Source organism: Sus scrofa, chromosome 1 (genome assembly GCF_054392235.1).
Source record: "Sus scrofa isolate SSC_HxYL_T2T_F1_AM1 chromosome 1, Sscrofa_HxYL_maternal_Yorkshire_Landrace_v2.0, whole genome shotgun sequence".
Taxonomy (NCBI): domain Eukaryota; kingdom Metazoa; phylum Chordata; class Mammalia; order Artiodactyla; family Suidae; genus Sus; species Sus scrofa.
In genome coordinates, this window is record NC_139383.1 from 218,625,545 (window position 1) to 218,644,441 (window position 18,897).

The 18,897-nt window shown below is 33.9% G+C and overlaps 1 protein-coding gene across 2 annotated transcripts in view; it reads left to right on the forward strand.

Moving 5' to 3' along the window:
* The first annotated feature begins 5,337 nt into the window (after positions 1–5,337).
* ZDHHC21 (zinc finger DHHC-type palmitoyltransferase 21) overlaps positions 5,338–18,897 on the forward strand; it is a 64,923-nt gene continuing 51,363 nt past the window's right edge. Inside the window, exons 1-3 of one of the 2 annotated variants that reach the window (XM_084985448.1) lie at positions 5,338–5,467; positions 11,626–11,824; positions 13,308–13,406. In XM_084985448.1, the coding sequence (XP_084841574.1) occupies positions 11,671–11,824; positions 13,308–13,406 (253 nt within the window). In that variant the 5' untranslated portion in view covers positions 5,338–5,467; positions 11,626–11,670. The remainder of the gene's footprint in view (positions 5,468–11,625; positions 11,825–13,307; positions 13,407–18,897) is intronic. The other variant, XM_084985458.1, reaches the window with a different exon arrangement.

Here is an 18,897-nt window from a genome sequence, read left to right on the forward strand (position 1 = left end):
TGAAGAAATGAATTGAGGAGTCTAGTAATGTCTCCATGGAGCTTTTATTCCTGGAATAACAATTGAGTGCAAGTCAAATTCTTTTTTAGTGGATTAGGCTACATGGTGGCCATATCAATACTTGTGGGGGTAACAGGGAAGGCAGAGGGGAAAGCTATTTTTACTACCGGGAGGTTGTTCCCTAAGCTCAGTTTTACTTTTAGTTTAAGGCATGAATACATTCTATATTACTTTAGTAAAACATTAGAGCTCAGTTTCAACTTTTCAAATGCACTAAATATAAATGGCATTTTAGCATCTGGTAGAATAATCAATGCATTAATACACATATTAAAGTTGAAAATGTTTGAACTGTTTTGATTTGAATCAGTAATAAATATAGGTGAAAGTAAAGAAAAAAATGGAAAAACACCAGTCTTTCTTGTTAGAATAGTAATTTTTTTTTGTTAAGAATCTTTGGTAAATTGAGTTAGCCTGGTTTAAAAAGCATAGACATGGCATTCCCGCTGTGGTGCAGTGGTCTAAGAACGTGACTGCAGTGCCTCCAATTGCTGTGGAGGCGTGGGTTCGATCCCCAGCCTGGTGTGCTGGGTTAAAGGATCCATGGGTTAAATAATTCAACATTGCTACCGCTGCAACTTAGATTCAGTCCCTGGCCCAGGAACTTCCATATGCTGCAGGTGTGGCCACTTAAAAAAAAAAAAAAAAGAAGCATAAATATGAAGTAGCACTGCTTTCACTGATAGCTACCTTACCAAAAATATCTTAATGTAATGGTAGTTTATTTACTTTTTTTTTCCCTCTTGTGATGTCTTTTGGGAAAAAATGTGATGTTTTCAAATTTTGTCTTCTGCATTTCAGGCTTCCTTTTCTCCTGTGCTTTTCCTCTCTAGCAGATTAACTTTATTCGTTTTAAGAGGCCAAGTAGATATCTGCTCTACCTGTTGCTGATTCTACACCAAAGGGCAGGTTAGGTGAAAATTAGGCTTTTAACACTCACTGATTCATTTAATTTTATCTTAACATGTTCCAGTGTGATATCAGCCAGGCTTCTGTGGTTATGAAATGAGTAACTTTTTTACCTGCTGTAGGATTTTCAGCTTTAGCAAGCAAGGAGAGATTTTCTTTTCTTGTCTTTTAGTTATTATTGTTTTTAAATCATGTCTGCCTTGGTCAAGCCTGGTGTGAAGAACAGTATTCAATCTGTTCTTTGTGCAGTGGGTACTAGAGGTAAGTACTTGGCTTCGCTTCCTTCATGGAGGAACATGCCTGATGGACACCCAGGAAATGCCAGAACCGCATTCCTGGCTGCTGCTGTAGGTAAAGGTTTTTATTTGGGCTGATTTTGGACAAAAGTTGCTTGCGCTGTCTGTCTCTACTCTACATTTAACTCTAGTTCTTCTCTTGGCTGTCTTGTCCCTTTTCTTCACACTCATCTCATAACTTCCTAAATGAAAAGTCCCACATAGACATTTTGTACTGACTGAAACAATATGTGGCAGTCTTCAATTCAGATCATCCTACACCTTCCACGTTATTTTTGCTTTTTGTTAAGAGGTTCTGATGAAGCGTGTGACTATGGTACAATACTTGTAATAAAGGTATTAATTTCCATTTATTTTTTCACTCATGAGGTGGGTACACAGAAGAGCCATAGCTAATGTTCAGTTCTTCCCAGAATATAGTGATTTAAAGACTTAGTCTAGGAAGTAGATTCTTGAAACCATTGACAGTGCAAGATTGCTATGCCTTGACCCTTTGCCCACCTACATTTTGACAGGGTTTTCCTTGAGAACTCAGCAGTTAAGTCAGAATTCCCTACTTTAACAATACATTCTTCCTTAGCTTCTGAAATCAGGTCTGATTTTCTTCTAAGCTTCCTTTCTTCACTCACCAGGCCGTCTGCTTTTACCTGAAAGAGATTTAGATTACAGGTTTTAGCTCAATCACTCTATTTTAAATTGCTGTTTTAGGTTTTCTGCTTGAAGAGAACTCATGCCAGCATGTGGAAACACAGCCACATGCGTAAAGAATTATGCTAGTGAAAAGGCTGTATGCTGAGGTCTCTCATCTCTGACAGGTAGTTCTCAGACTTCAAGTTTAATGGAAAGCAAATGACTGGGTATAGTTAAATTGTATCATAGCTTTAAGGTGGGCAACCCAGAAATGTTGTTTCATTCTGGAGTTTGTAAGAGTAGATGTAAAGCTTATCTTTCGGTACCCTGCCCCCACTCCCCTTTAAAGTTGTGGCTTGAGGGTTAAGGGTCTGGGGTTGTCACTGCTATGGCTCTGGTTACAGCTTTGGTGCAGGTTGGCCCAGGAATTTCCACATGGTGCAGCAGTGGCCACATAAATAAGTAAAGGTAACCATTTTTGAAGGTGTTTATCATTTGCCAGGAAATTTCTCTTTTTAAGTATGACAACCACCTTGTGTGTCGGTATTTTTATCACCATTTTAGAGATGGTGAAACTGAAGCTTGAAAAGAAGCTGAAGCTTGAAGAGCTAACAAGTGGCTGTGTCATAATTTGAGTGTGGCTCTTTTAAATATCTGTACAAGATTAATTTCCTACTCTTTTGAAATACACTGAATACTTAGGTGATATTTCAAAAATTGAATTACCTCATTGGCTAATTATTAAGACAGCTATGGTCTGATATTTTAGGTAGAATTATGTGGCCACTTTTCAGAGTTGATAAAATCACAAGTAAATGACTATATTAATATGTTTAAAAATATATGGTTGTAAATTTTTGTAATCTGCAATTATAAGGTTTAAAATTTCTATATTTCTATAATAACCACTTTCTTTTGACCCCGTGTGGGGAATTTTTCTTCCCCTATAAATTGCTGATTACATTCTTTCAGACATGTCAATGTTAAAAATACTTAACAGCATTTTATAGTTACAGACCATGGAGATACTTGTTACCACAAAGATAACACAGACTAGAATTGCTTTTATACCACATGGGTGAGATTTGATTCTGCAGCGATGATGATGTTGAACTAGAGGAAATGTTCATCACATTTTGGATGCTATGGCTGTGATGTAGCTCTAGTATCTGTAAATGGCAAGTAGGATTATTTTTCCCCTTGTTTTTAAAAGTGACTAAGGTTTGACTCATGGGTGATTGATTTGTGTTATTACCTAACGCTACTGACAGAAAGTACTGTTTTGCTGCAACCCTTAAGAAGCCACCGTAGAGTCATTGCCTTAGCAACATTACTGACTTTGGCCATGTTCCAGAACTCTTCTTGGTACCACTCTTGATTCTGCTTGAGATATCTTCTAGAAGAAGATTCATTCATCCATTCACCACTAGAGTAGCAGTTCCTTTACTATGACATTCTGTATTTTGTCTCTAAGAAGTGAACCTGCAGCCAAGTTAAATTAGCTTAGAAAGACCACTTTAAATTAGCTTAGAAAGTTAGAGTAGAAATAAGTTAAAGTTTCACAATTTAATAATCATGGGCCATGAAAAAAGTGACCCTGGGAGAACATATAGCTTTAAAAAAATCTATAAGGGGAATGGAAGTGTCATGATAATGATTTTGATGTGTTTTTCATGTCCTCAGTGTGTAGCAGGTTCCTGTTGCTACCTAGGGTAAGCAGTATGCTTAGCAAACTCACAACCTGTCCTTCATTTCCTTTCTTGGATAATGGTACCACCCTTCATCTAGACCCTAAGCCCAAACTTGGGAATCATCCTAGAATCTGCCCTTTGCTTCCAATTGATCACCACATCCTATCAATTTGATTCATTATGTTCTTATTCCGCCTTTTACTTGCATACCTCCTCTTTTAAGTGTTCCTTCCTCACCCCAACCCCTCTTCCTTTCGCAGTTTGCTTTTGAGGTACTTACCATGTGCTCTCATTTCTCACTCAGGTGACCAGTAAGCCCTAGCTTATTTTATGTAGTCAGTCCAAGAGTTTTATGTATCCACCCAAGTCCATTCTTCAGACTGTTCTTTCCAAAATGCACATTTCATCCTGGCATTCTTCTGCCTATAATCCTTTGTTGCTTTCCAAACCACTCTCTTCAGGGTGAAGTCCAAACTCATTGGCATGGTTTAACTGTTATTTTTACTCTTAGATCATTCTCCCCTTATAAGTCACAAAATCATTCTGGTAGGCTGTGACCAGCATTATGTATTTTTATTAAGGTGGAAAAGAGTAAAATAATATCAGACTACATCACATATAGTCAGGGTAAATACCACTTCATTAAACTTTTTCAGTTATATAGGTGAACCATATACTCACATATCTCATATATTGATGTGTATTTATGTCCAAATGTTATAAACTATATTTCTTAAAGATGATTGTGGTAAAAAAAGATGTGTTTTACCCCTTTTTTCTATATGCAGTGGCTCTAGTCATTTCATAAAGATTTTCTCCACCTGCGTGTACATCTTTGCTAACTCTTCTCTCTTGTTGAGAAGCGCCTCTGTTCTTATCTAGCTAACTCACAGTCTTCATTTTCTCCAGAAATCTTTTCCTGTTGGTAACTTACCATAAGAAATACATTTTATCCTGCAACCTAGTACACACAAATATTCACGACTGCAAAAATTCCATGAACTAGTCAGTATCCTTTCTCTTTGAGATGCATTCTTGTCCCTGTGCTCTCTCCCTTACCTTGTCTTATGTGTATTTGATCTTGTCTGTTTATTAGTTTCTCTCTCTTGAAGATAGGGCTGGTCCCTTTTTTATCTATACACAGTGCCAAAGCACAGTATATAGTCAACAGATTTTGATTGAATTTGTGAAATATTGAATCAGTATATGTTTTCTAGAACTCTTTACAGTATTATAGTTTAAGCCTGAATTATAGAAACTATCTTTTATGTTTGAGTTTTTTTAGTGGTTTAACTTTTAGGAGGAGAACTTTTTTCCTTAAAACAATTAAACCAAAATGTGCTTTTCTTTTAAACTCTTTCTTTTATGTTTATCAATTGTGATTAGATATTCCTCGCCTAACATCTTGACAGCTATTACATTGCATATTGTCACATCAGTGACCTCAGAATCCATTGTCATTTTGTGATGTGTGGTCAGGAAGTTTGATGAAGCCCAGATGTTGGGCACATAATGATAATTTGATTTTATAGGAACTGGGTGGTTTCAAAAGAGAGAACCTTCATGTATAATGGTAATCAAATAAAGATTTTTGGGGGCTGGATTGCATATGAAAGCATGGAATTAAGTGCAGTTGAGTCATCCTATTTCTAAATTTAAACTATTATAATTGACGTTTTTACTGTTAGAATATTTAGCTGCTTTCAATTTTTATCTTTGTTGTGAGATCATTATTTGTTAAACCTTTATAGATTTCTCATGGCGAATTGTTGCTGAGGAGAGATCCATTTGTTGTGATGTAATAAAAGAATGAATCAAAATAAAACCTCTAAATGCAAGTAACCAGAAAAATTACAACACATCTCAGTGAATTTGCAAGTGGTAAGTGCATTTAATTTTAATGGTAATGTTTCTGACTTATGTGGCATCATGCCCTTAAGGTGTTATGTTTAGATGAATTTAATTATTTTTTACTAGCAAGAAAATTACAGTTACTTTATGTTTATGTAAATTTTTTGTATTAAATTTTAGCTACACATTTTCTTAAATAAGGCTTTTTATATACATAAAAATAATCTGTAAATAATATCAGTTTCAGAAACATCTTTCTGAACTGTAAATCTTTCTGATCTTACAGATAATGCTTCTGTGTTGCACTTTTAAAGATTTTAATTTTAAAAGCATTTCATATAAAGATAATACATAGTGATAAAGAGAGGCTAACATTAAAAATTTTGTTTGTAAGGTGGTAATTTCAGATCATACCACAATGGGTATCTTTATTTTTCATTTTGGTTGAGAAGAATTTAGATATTTATTAATAAAATTAGATGAATACATAAATATACGTGTATATAAAATATGACAGCATTCATTCTTACCACTCTTCTTCAGCTCAATGATAGCTGCTATTAACAGTTTGGTAGATGTATATTTTTTGCACACATACAGAAATTACTTTTTTCTAATAAAAATCATTACTTTTTTCTCTATAACTTAGTTTCCCCTTCAACACTTAATTACAAAAAAAACCAGAAGAATTGAAAGAATTGTATAGTGTGACATCTAAATACCCATCACCTAGATTTACAACTCAGATTTTACTGAACCATAACACATACTCATCCAGGTCTCTGTCCACCTATTAATCTCTCTCTTTTTATTTTTTTTGGTGGGGGGGATATCCATTTCAAAGTAAATTACAGACATCAGTACCGCTTCTCCCCTCTGTCTCCAGTACTTCAGCATATATATCATTAACTAGACTTCAAGATTGGTTGTCAGGGTTTTTTTTTTAAAGCTAAATTTACATACCACAAAATGCACCAGTCTTAAGTGTGCATTTGCTAAGCTTCAAGAACTTTAGGACCAGTGTATCAAACGCGTATCAGGATAGAAATGTCAGCACCCCAGAAAGTTCCATTATGTCTTTTCCTCGTCTGTCTTTATCCTTCTTTTCCTCCAGGAAACTATGTGAAGATACTTCCTCCCATTATAGATTTTTCCTCTATGACTTGCTTCTTTTCGTTCAACATAGCATGAGGGTAACCACATGCAAATGGAGATCTACTTTCCTTCTTTTCTTCATTTTTTTTTCTTTAAAAATTGCAGTAGCTTGGAAAGTCTAAACTGTGGATATATTACAATTTACAGTACATGAGCCTTTTCCTGATCTTATGCGGGCATATACGTGGTGCCATGTTTTTTGTGATTGATTGCAAAAAGTACCGTATGGAATGTCCTTGTGTGTATATGTATTTGTACCCTCAACTGAAATACTTTTGCAGATATTATTAGAAATAAAACTGCTGAGTCAAAGAGTTTGACATTTGAGACTGCCCAATTGCCTTCCAAGATGATTGTATCAGTTTACATGCAGATCAGTAATGGATGAGAAGAGTCCTTTTCTCTGTGCCTTCTCAACATCGAGTGTCACCTATCTTTCTAAAATGATGTCAGTACAAAGAATAAAAAGTGTACTTGTGATTTCACATTTTCCTAGTCAGTAATGATCAGATTTTTTTTTTTCTTTTGTGAATTGACTCTGTGTGTATTTACTTTGCATGCCACTTGCTAGTCCTTTGCTGCAGTCTCCCCCACCCCCAGTCCTTTCTTTGTCTTTTAATTTTGTTTCTGAAGTGTTTTGAGTTTCAGAAATTTTAATTCATACGTGGTCAGACGGGGCTTATGAGTCCTGCTTGTGAAAGTCTTCCTCATTCTAAAATTATAAAACCACTTGCTATTTTCCTCTACTACTTTTGCTTTTTATTTAGAATTTAGAACAGAAAGAGAAATCACTGGGAGAAGAGAAAGAGAAATCAAGGTGCCAGGAAAAATTTCATGTGGAGAGTGAGACTCAAATTGACCTTGAAGTATGAGTTAAATTTAAAAAGAGTTGGCAAAATGGTAGAGGCATTTCAGACAGAAGGAATGGGAAAGGGAATATATTTTTCATATTCATGGAATATTAATAAGATCACTGGCTAATGTGGCAAGTCACATAAAACTGTAAGTTTAGAGATAATTCATTTGGCTAGATTTCTTGTAAATTATCTCAGCTAGCTTTTATCATTTTCTAAAATCTGCATTCTGGTGTTACAGTTCTCCGTCATATAATAGTTTTCTGTCACTTTCTTTTCTTCCTGAGGAAAATATGTGGTGAAATTTAGTTGCCTGAAAAGACAAAAAAGGAAAGGTGGTTTCCTACCAGAGTAGTTTTGAACACTGTAAATATTTACAGCCTAGTTTATTAAAGTTGAGTTATAATTTATTAAAAAAAGTTGTGCTATAGTAATTTACATCATTAATGAAGTTAGTCACCACACTCAAGTATAGTTGCCAGATAGCAATCTTAAAAAATGTTGAAGTACCAGTGTGTCCACTAGTTACATCAAAGTTTGAGTTATGAGCTCACCATTTAATATACAAATTAATATGTTGGATTCTCTAGCTGATGAAAGTATTTACAAATGCCACCCTTAAGACCAGGTAGCAGCATTGTGTTCAGTTTGTTGCTCAGGATGTGTAATAGTTTCTGTTCGGCCATGAGCCGCACCTGGTAGATATTAACCAAGTAGAGCGATCCTGCAGCCCTACCAGTTACACGTTTCTGGTTGTAATCTGATTTGGAGCTCTTGGAAGACTACTGTTTTCTTCTCTACAATCCAGTTGTAAGGATTATATGGCACTAATTTTCACTAATCAGGTATTTAAAAACATTCAACATCTTATCTGTTCATTGTTTTATTTTTCTATCCTTTGCTCACTTTTCCTTGGGGATGCTTGTCCTTTTGTTGTCTGTGTTTACATCCAGGAAAAACAGACACATTTTTAACTATACTTTTCATTAATAGTTTCTATTGTGAGGAATCTCTTGCAGTGATAACAATTGGTTGTTCTCTGGTAGAGGAGAATAAAAACAGAGTTTAAAAAACAAATGAGTGTTTGATAATTTTGTTCCTTGTTTTGCTGGTTTATGTGCTTTTCTGTTTCTAATACTAATAGATTTAGAAGTGATGAAATTATTTTGTATAATTATTGGAATTCATCGTCTGTGTTTTTTGTCTTGAATGGGACTGAAACATTAAAAGAAAGAAGGTACATGGAGTTAATGATATTGAACATGTTGAGAGACAGAGCCTTCTGTCATTTCTTTTAGCACTTGATGGCTGGCAAGACTAAAAATAAACATTCTTTTTAATGTTTCTCTTTTTAGCTATGTTGAGAGTATCATTTGTATTTGAGCTTATTTGGTTTTTAAAATAATGATGCTTAGCAAATTAAATAGCGTCTTTCATCCTGTCTCTTTCCTCATTTTAATGTTCTTGATATATCTTTTAATTTTTTAATTAAAAGGTAATGAAGTTCAACTTTTACTTTTTAAAGGGCCTAGACTTTATTCCTATTTTAAAATTCATGCCTAAGTACTAATTTAGGCCACATCTGATTTACAGTTAGGTGGTGTTGTGTTTGAGTACTTGTCTTTTTGCCTGCTGTCCCACTATTTCCAGGTTCTAGGGATAATAGGATAGGAGTATTCTTTTATTTATTTATTTTATTTTCCCACTGTACAGCAAGGGGATCAAGTTATCCTTACAAATATACATTACAATTACATTTTTTTCCCCCACCCTTTGTTCTGTTGCAACATGAGTATCTAGACAAAGTTCTCAATGCTACTCAGCAGGAAGGAGTATTCTTTTAAAATTAAGTAATACTTAATCTTTTTTACTCGGTCCTAGTAGCTTTGTAGCTTTACAGAACATTGGCAAGGCCTCTAAAGGATACTACCCTGAGGCTCTTCAACTGATGATAAATTATTCCTGAATGGAGTAGTCTGTGATATAAGCTGGGAATCTGGAAGTCATCTCCAAAAACTTACTGGCGTTATTCTATTTCTTCAGTTGATCTCCAAAACTAATTTTGGCTTTTGTCTTCTCATAGCCTAAATTACCTTTAATTTTATCCTCTACACCAGAACTTTGATAATTTGTTTAAAGTATGAACCTCGTTATGTTAAACCCCCTGCTTTAATAGCTTTTCAGTGCCTAAGAATGAAGTCTTAGCATCTGGCATGGCACCTTTATGTCCTTTATGATTTAACCCCTTATTTCTTACTGCTCACTCTCCACTGAAACTTTCATGCTTTATCATGACAGTTTGTAATACATCCTACAATTTTTACTCTTGCGTACCTTCTCTTCTGTCTGTTTGCAGTGTCGCTGTTACTTTCCTTTGCTTGGGTAACTTTTATTCATATTTTAAGACAACTCAGTTCATTCTCTCTTTTTTTTTTTTTTTGGAGGATTTTATTTTATTTTTTTTCCATTTTTTTATTACTCAAATGAATTTATCACATCTGTAGTTGTATAATTATCATAACAGTCTGATTTCACAGGATTTCCATCCCACTCTCTTACAGAGAGTCTTACACTGATTTAATTAGTCCCTATCCTTCTGTGCCTATATTAAGATCTTGTCCACATCTCTGGAATGTATTATATCATACTAAATCCATTTAATGATTATTTTCCCCATTAGACTTTTCGTTCCTATAAGCAAAGACCTTGTCTTATTCATCGTTGTATCTTCGGTGTCTAGCAAGTGATCGATACATAATGGAGGCTCAGTGAATATTTGTTAAACTGAGTTCAACTCATTGCTGTAACACTGAAATCTTAGTGAAGCTCCTGGATTAGTGTTTCCTGGATACAAATCAGCTGTATCAAAGACACCTGGGGAGCATTTTAGATCATCTTATTGGTCTTTGAGTATTGCTCAGTAAAGAATTATGATTCAATAGATCCAGAATGTGGCCTGGGAATAAGTATTTTTAAAAAGCTCCTTAATTGACAGTTTGCTTACAGGCAAACATTGTCCTAGTTTATTATTGTATTATTCCATTGTATTTTATGTAAAAAAAAAAAAAGTTGCCCCCTAGACCTTACATACTAGTTATTTAAGCTTTATAAGTTATATATACTAAAGTAAGGATATATTTTAAGTCACTTTTTTCATACTGTAAGTAGAAGTATCTTAACTAAGCATTGCGTTGGGAGGCTTATTAACTTTTTTTTTTAACACTAAAGTGAAAAAAGTCCCATTTAAGCAAGAGTCTTCTTGATGGTAATATTAGTTGGGCTTTATTCCATAAATTTAATATTTTTGGCAATTTTTAATTACTTCTCGCTTTTATTATACATTTTCAAATTTTAAGCATTTTATTATGTTTAAAATCAGACTTAAGTTGAACAGATCTTAGTTTTTGCATGTGTATATATCCATAAAGCACCACGAAAGACAACATATAGGACACTTCTAGCTCCTTAAAGTTTCCCCCATGTCCCTTTCCAGTGAATAAACACCCCTCCTACCACAAGATGACCATTATTTTGATGAGTATAACCATCAGTTAGTCTCATGTACCAGTTTTTTTAGCAGTTTTTGTTTGTTTGTTTGCTTGCTTTTTTAGGGCCACACCTATGGCATATGGAAGTTCCCAGTCTAGGGGCAAATCGGAGCTACCTTTGCCACAACCACAGCGACATGGGAGCTGAGCTTGCAACCTATACCGCAGTTTACGGCAAGGCCAAATCCTTAACCACTGAGCGGGGCCAGGGATCAAACGTGCATCCTCATGGATACTAGTCAGGTTTGCTAACTCCTGAGCCACAACAGGAACTCCCTTTTTTAGTAGTTTCAATCATGTCTTTTGGTGGATATGTGCACTTATTTCTCTTGAGTGTCAACATGGAATTGCTAAGCTAAGGACAGACTTGTATTTAACTTGGAAGGTACTGCCAATTTATACACTATGATTGCAATTCATAATGAAAATTGAAATTAAATTAATTGAAGCTTATGGTGAAATTTAAATATCTTGAAACGTCCCTTTGCTTTCCAAAGTGTTTTTGTCAGAAGTATATATATGTACAAAGAAAACTCAGTAAGGGCCATTTTATAGTTGCCAATGAGGTAGTTTTGTGTTGGCCAAACAATTTTTTCTCTATAAGTAATTTTCTTCTTTCTCCTTTCCTTAGGTTCATCTTTCCTTGTGGGTTGGCAGGCAGTCGTAGGACTGCAAAATGGGTCTCCGGATTCACTTTGTTGTTGACCCACATGGTTGGTGCTGCATGGGTTTGATTGTCTTTGTGTGGTTATACAATTTTTTTTTAATTCCCAAAATTGTCCTCTTTCCTCACTATGAAGAAGGACATATTCCAGGCATACTGATAATAAGTAAGTTTCTAGATCTTTATTTCTTTACATAATTAAAGATTTTTCTCATTCGAATGTTTTTTGGAGTATTATACCACTATGATAACCTTCCTTTTAGTATTATTCAGTGCTATTAGTTTGAAATTATTTACTGAATTATGGGCATTTTTAAAAAAAGAATGTTCTTTATATATTTTGCAGGGATAGATAAATGTGAAATCTAACTCTACCAAATATATAAAGACCATTTTGTTTAAAAAAAACAAAAAGACTGGCACACTTGTGCTATTTTTGTATGTATGCATGTATTTTAATGTTTCTGTTAAATACTTCTCATATGGAAGGAGTTTTTAGAATGATTATGGTATACATTTTTGAGAAAGAATTTCATGATACAAAAATTATTAGGATTTTGATTATAATACTTTGAATTTCTGGATAATTATTTTCTGCTGTAGCTTACTGGTCATGGCTTGTTTATGATTGAAAGAATAAAATTAAAGTGATATGTTTTACATGTATGTGGCATTTACAGTTTCCATGTTCATTATATTATTTTGACCCTATAAGAGGTGTGGGAAGTACAGTTTTTTTACAAATGATAAAAGTGACCAATATCATGCAGTCAGTCCTGGAGTTAGCATTTGAACTAAGTTTCTTATTATAGGTGCAGTGCCTTTATTCCCCCAACAAAACATGTATTTCTTTTTCATCTAGAAGGTAGAATTGTGATGAGTGAATATATTTTCCCTTACTGTTATTTTTTCTAGTTAGTCACTTTAAAACTCAAAAATTTCAAGATTCTTTATTTTCAAACTAAATACCTTAAGATCTGTTGAAAAGAGCAATGAACATCACTAACTCAAAGTAATTTTGAAGCTAGCCAGTTATAGTTAATGAAAAAGTTTAATTTTAGAATAGATTTAAAAATGCTGCTTTGATTCCTTCAAATATAGTATATATAGTAATTAAAAGGAAGCCAATTCATTTATACCATTGATAGGGTGCTTCTGTTAGTAAAGAATCATATTTATAACACATTTATCAGTTATTTTTATGCAAAATAATATTTTAAATTAGTACATTTTAGATAGTCCTCTTGGGAGTATTATTTGATGAATGAAGTAATCATTTAATTTATCCTTTTTTTTTTTTTTTTTTTTTTTTGTCTTTTTAGGGCCACACCCATGACATATGGAAGTTCTCAGACTAGGGGTTGAATTGGTCGCAATGCAGGATCTGAGCCTCGTCTGTGACCTGCACCACAGCTCACGGCAATGTTAGATCCCCAACCCACTGAGCAAGGCCAGGGATCGAACCCATGTCCTCATGGATACCAATCGGGTTAGTTACTGCTGAGCCGAGATGGGAGCTCCCTAATTTTTCCATTTTATCTTTTGAAAAGTATTTATCCTGATGGTACTAATTCAAATATACATTTAGCATTTAAATATGCTTGTTTTGAAGGGTAAATACTAATTATACATATTTATTTATTTCCAAGTATTCTATGGCATTGCCATATTTTGTCTGGTCGCCTTAGTGAGGGCCTCAATCACCGATCCAGGAAGACTCCCTGAGAACCCAAAGATCCCACATGGAGGTATGGTGCTCTCAGACTTATCACTGTTACTATGCCAGAGGTATCATCTCTATTAATGCATTTCATTGCCTTAGGTATATTAATTGCATATGTCATCTAACACCACCTTCAAGTCTTTTCTCAGATGTTTCTTTCCAGACTTCTCTATTTAAAACCACAAATCCCAGCTGACTTCTCACATCCCTCACTCTCTGGCTTTCCTTTTCACTTTACTGGTTTATTTGTCTTCTCTCTCTCCTCCCAGTCTAGATCTGTATAACTTCTGTGAGGGTGTAGTTTTTTTGTTTTGTTTTCTTCCTTTGTTCAGTGCTGTATCCTTAGTGCTAAATAGTCTCTGTCTCTTAGTAATAGTTGCTGGGTAAATATTTGTTGAATGATATATAATTACCTGAGAAATGATATTTTTCTTAATAAAGGAATTTTTTGATGGCGCCACTGACCTCATAGTATAATATTGCTCAGAGTAAATTTTTGTTGTATTATAATTTGCCTGTATTTCTCCAAGTTCGAGTCAGGGAAAATTTGAAAGCCTTTTATTCTAGTGTCGATTGAAGGTAATTTATGATCACTTTATTGCAGAGTAACCATTCAGACCACAAAAATGAACTTCAAATGTATTGCTTGTTTTATTACATGCCAAATATAGTAAACCTCTTTTACCCTCTTTTTTGAATTTCACTTTGTGATCATTTGCTATATAAGCTTTGAGAACTCTCTGTCCTTTCTTCTAATAAGAAATTTTTATGTCCTTATTGTACATCTTAGAAGCAGAATTTTTTTATAGTAATTCAGTAGTTTCCAATCTTGCTGTACATTCGAATCACCTAGGGAGCTTTAAAACAGTCTCAGTACCTGGATCACATCCCATATTAATTAAATCAGAATGTCTTGGGGTATGAGAGCCAGGTATCTGTATTTTTGAAGGATCCCAGGTGATTCCAATGTGTACCAAAGTTTGGGAACCAATGTAGTAGTTCCTTCCAAAATTAGATTAAGCGGCAAGTCACTTAGAGAGCCTCCCTTGAGTTTCTGATTGTTTTTCAAGATCCATCATTTTGGGCTTACTTGGCCTTCCAAGTTTAATGGCTAAATGGGAATGATATGACACTGATGCTTATGTAGCTGTAGAAGTTTCTGAACACTGTCTGGAATATTTAGTTATTATTAGTTTATAGAAACAGTATCACTGTCACATAGCAGTTATTGTGTGTGTGCGTGTGTGCATATGTTTGGGCAGAAAGGATGGCACTCTAATTTGCTTAGACTCCCTTTTCTCAACTAGCCTAAACCAAAGGCTGTCTAAAATATTGATACATGTATTTATTTTCTACTTCAGTTTTAAAACCCACTGTTCCCAGAAACTCAAAGAGTCAGGCTTTTCCTAACTCAGGATTCATTTCTAATGAAATTGTTGTGCTCAAACATTCAAATGCCACCATGTGCCAGATACTACAAATCAGTGAAAGGGGCCAGGGAGGAATGATTTCATCTTGAAAATCTCATAGCATATCTGAAGGGAGTGATCACTATTCAGCCACAGTGAAATTGTCATGAGGACTAGTATTATTAGGACTTGAAATTTATAAAGAAAAAACATGAAATTTTAATTTTTATGAGACATTTCAAGATTTTAAAAAAACGTTGGCAACTAATTAAAATAATTTAAAGCATTGCTTTTAAATAAATTCCAGATTATATCTGTGGGCCAGATTGAATCTTCCTGAAACTGCTGCATTACCTTTGGCTTATAGATTCCAGTGATGGAGGACATCATGACATCTTGCTAACTATTTGGATATCTGCATTATAATCTGGTTTCAGTTGACATTTGGCCTATTTTTCTTCACTGAATGAAGAAATTCCTTTTTTTTTTTTTTTTTTTTTTTTGCCTTTTTGCCTTTTCAGGGCCACACTCTCAGCATTTGAAGCTTCCCAGGCTAGGGGTCAAATCAGAGCTGTAGCCACTGGCCTGTGCCACAGCTCATGGCAATGCTGGATCCTTAACCCACTGAGTGAGGCCAGGGATCGAACCTGCATCCTCATGGATACTAGGCAAATTCATTTCCACTGAGCCACAATGGTAACTCCCGAAGAGTTCCCTTTTGTCCAGCTGAAAAAATGTGCATTTGTTTAGTCACATTTTAATGTTTCCAAAGTCTTTTGGTATCTCATACGTAAGATCCTGATGGTTTTGTATGAAACATAATAGACTGGGTAATCAGGAGCATTGATTGTCCAACTATTGATTGATAGTTACAGAGCTGCTGTGAGGCCTACATCCTTGTCTCTATCATCTTTTTTACTGTGGATCCTTAATAATTTCACCTCTTTATTTACCTTTGTTTTAGTTTGAAGCAAATACATTGAAATTATCATGTGCTCTTTGCTGCTGATTACCTGATGATTGTGTAAATATGGTTTTAACTTAGTAAAATTTTTTTTTTTAATTTAACAGTAAACAATAATATAGCATGACTAAAGAGTTGGGGCTATGAAACAGTGATATTTATTCAGCATTGTTTTAAGGTTGAGCAGTTTTATGCAGTTGAACACTTTAGAAAACTTAAACCCTAATGCTTTTATTATTTTTTAAAATTGAATTACTCTGAAATATTTCACATGCCTTTCTGTTTTTTTAAACAGAAGACATTTAGTTTCTGTGTGACCCACTAGATATGAGGCAATTTGAATATAAGAGAATGTTCCCTTTTTCCAGGTGAAGATCCCCGGAATTCGATTTTAAATACTTTTGGGCATGTAGACGAAATAGTCAAGTGAAATCATTAAATGTCTACTTAAATTACTCATACACATGTTTGAAATATAAAAATATTACTTTTTGTCATTTTCAAATTTTATGAAATGATTTTATTCAACCTAGTAACTTTTTAAAAACAGCTTTATTGAGTGTAATTCACATGCCATATAATTCACCCATTTAAAGTGTACAGTTTAGTGGCTTTTGTATATACACAAAGTGGTACGACCATCACCTCAGTCAATCTTAAAACATTTTCATTATCAAGCTCTTAACTTGTGCATTAGATGTCAATATTTTTGTCATCACTAGAGCCAATTTTTCCTTTTTTATTTCTATTTTTTAAATTATTGTATATTCCCCTTGCTGTGCCTATTCCCCTATGACTTATTTATTTTGTAAGTTTGTACCTCTTAATCCCCTGCACTTATTTCTCTCCACTCCTTCCCCTCTCTCCTCTAGTGACCCCCAGAGTTTCTTTCTGTTTTGTTGTATTCGTTTATTTTCTACATTGGCAGCTGATCCTGTGAGGAAATCTCTATTAAGACCCAGACATTGTATTGATTTTTGTTGTTTCAAGTTACATTTTCCTCCTCAAAACATTACTTGTGTTTGAAATATATATAGTAATTGAGAGAAGGCCCCCTTATATGAGAGTCTTTTAAGAACTCAAATAGAAGGTAATTCTATGCTTTTTGAAGAATAAACTGAACCAAACCAAATCTTGCTTTGTATTCTTCCATGTATTTACAGCATTAATAAGGGTCTCTTGCTAAACAATATGATGCTGTTTACCTTACATTAAAGAGTATCTGTTATTTATGGAGTTTGTTTTCCTTTTTTTCTTTGATTTAAGTTTTGATTTTTTTCTGTCCTTTGAAAGCTGTATCTGTTAATTTTTAATTTTCTATAGCTATCATAAATTAGCATTTGGAGTCTGTCTGCCATAGGTTTTTATTTTATTTGGTTAGATAGATAGTATAAAAGTCTTACAGGTAGTCATCAGACATTAGAATACATCTGTCACCAGGGTCCTATTTGGACATGAATAAACCCTGAAGAAGAGAAAAGGGAAAAGACTGAGAGATGGCTTATAGATATATGGGGTAGGTTAAAATGGATGGCTTTTTCTCTTGTTCTGCAAGGCAGAAACATAGATGATATTTTAATTACATTTCTGGATTTTAAAAGTAGTGATTTTTTTCTTTGTTCTCTAAACACATAAATGTGTGTATGTGTTTGTGCATGTGTGTGAAAATGTGCATTTTCATAGTATGTTCATCTCAAGATTCTTATAATCTTCAGCTGAGCCTTAAATGGCTCAAACTCTCCAAACAAGTTTATGGTCCAGACCATAGGTCAGCAAATTCTTCTGTACTGTAAAGGACCAGATAGTAAATATTTTTAGTTTTATGGATCAAATCTATGTCACAGCTTCCTTGCTATATCATTGTAGCATAAAAAAAGCATATATAGATAATATATAAATGAATGGGTAAACTTTATGGACATTGAAATTTAAATTCCAAGATTTTTACATGTAACAAGTTATTGTTTTTATCATTATTATTTTTAATCATTTAAAACTGTAGAAAATATTCTTGGCTCAGAGGTCACACAAAATTAGGTGGTATCCTGGATTTGCCTATGGACTGTAATTTGCCAGTCCGGATTAGACTAGAGGATGAGTTACAGGCTTTCTCTGACTGTAGCCAAATGCTCTCTTTTCTGAGGATACAACATCTTAAGTATGAAATAATTTATTCTTTGGAATATTATATGATGAAATTGCCAATAGTGAATACCCCTATTTATGTTTGAAGGGGCTAGTTTTAAGAACATAAAGTTTTTATGTTGGCCTTTAATGAAAGTAAGTTCATTCAAGAGAGTCTCCTTCCTGACTGTTCCTTGCAATATGTAAAATCAAAGTTTTAACATTGGGATATTTGGGAGCATCTAGCTTAAGTGAGGAAAAAAAGTGATATGTTTGTGACGTTGTATTATGCTACATATAAAATGAAATTCTAGTTCACTAACAAAGTATAATAGTTTGATTGTACATAAGTTAAGCTTTAATATTGTTGCTCTCTCACATGTTTTCATTAAAATAAGAATTGTAAGTAAGAAATGGAAGATGCTTTTATTTTAAAATGAAAAAATAAATGTAAAAGATAATATCTCAACTTTCATTTTATTTGAACAATTTATATGCCTTTTACTCATAATTTATTGATTTCTTCAGAGACATTTATAGAAGAGTATTTTCCCAACACTTTGCTATAAAATTCCAACATATTAGAATGGCCATTAAACTTAAAATAATGAAATTAAAATAGGGTGTCTTTAGAAAATTGAATACTACCCACTATTATCTTCTGTTACTTATATTTGGAATCTTTCACTTAAAAAAAACTTAGGCTTTTCATACTAATCAAGGAGTTAATGACCCCTACTGTGTGCTAGGTCTCTATATTCACTCTGAGTATGGGAGTTAGGCTAATTTTACTATACCCATACCTTTAACAGGGTTAGGGTGTAGTTTTCCATAAATTATATGAGATTTAAGAGTTTTGCAAAAGTAAAATTCCATTTCAAGAAATACTAAAAAGATATGTTCTGTATAATAAAGCAGTTACCTTGTCTTGGTAGATGACTATCCCATATAGTTTTTATGGATCTAATTAGATCAGTTTATAATGAAAACAAGTGATTTTCCCTTTCTTTAAACTTCAT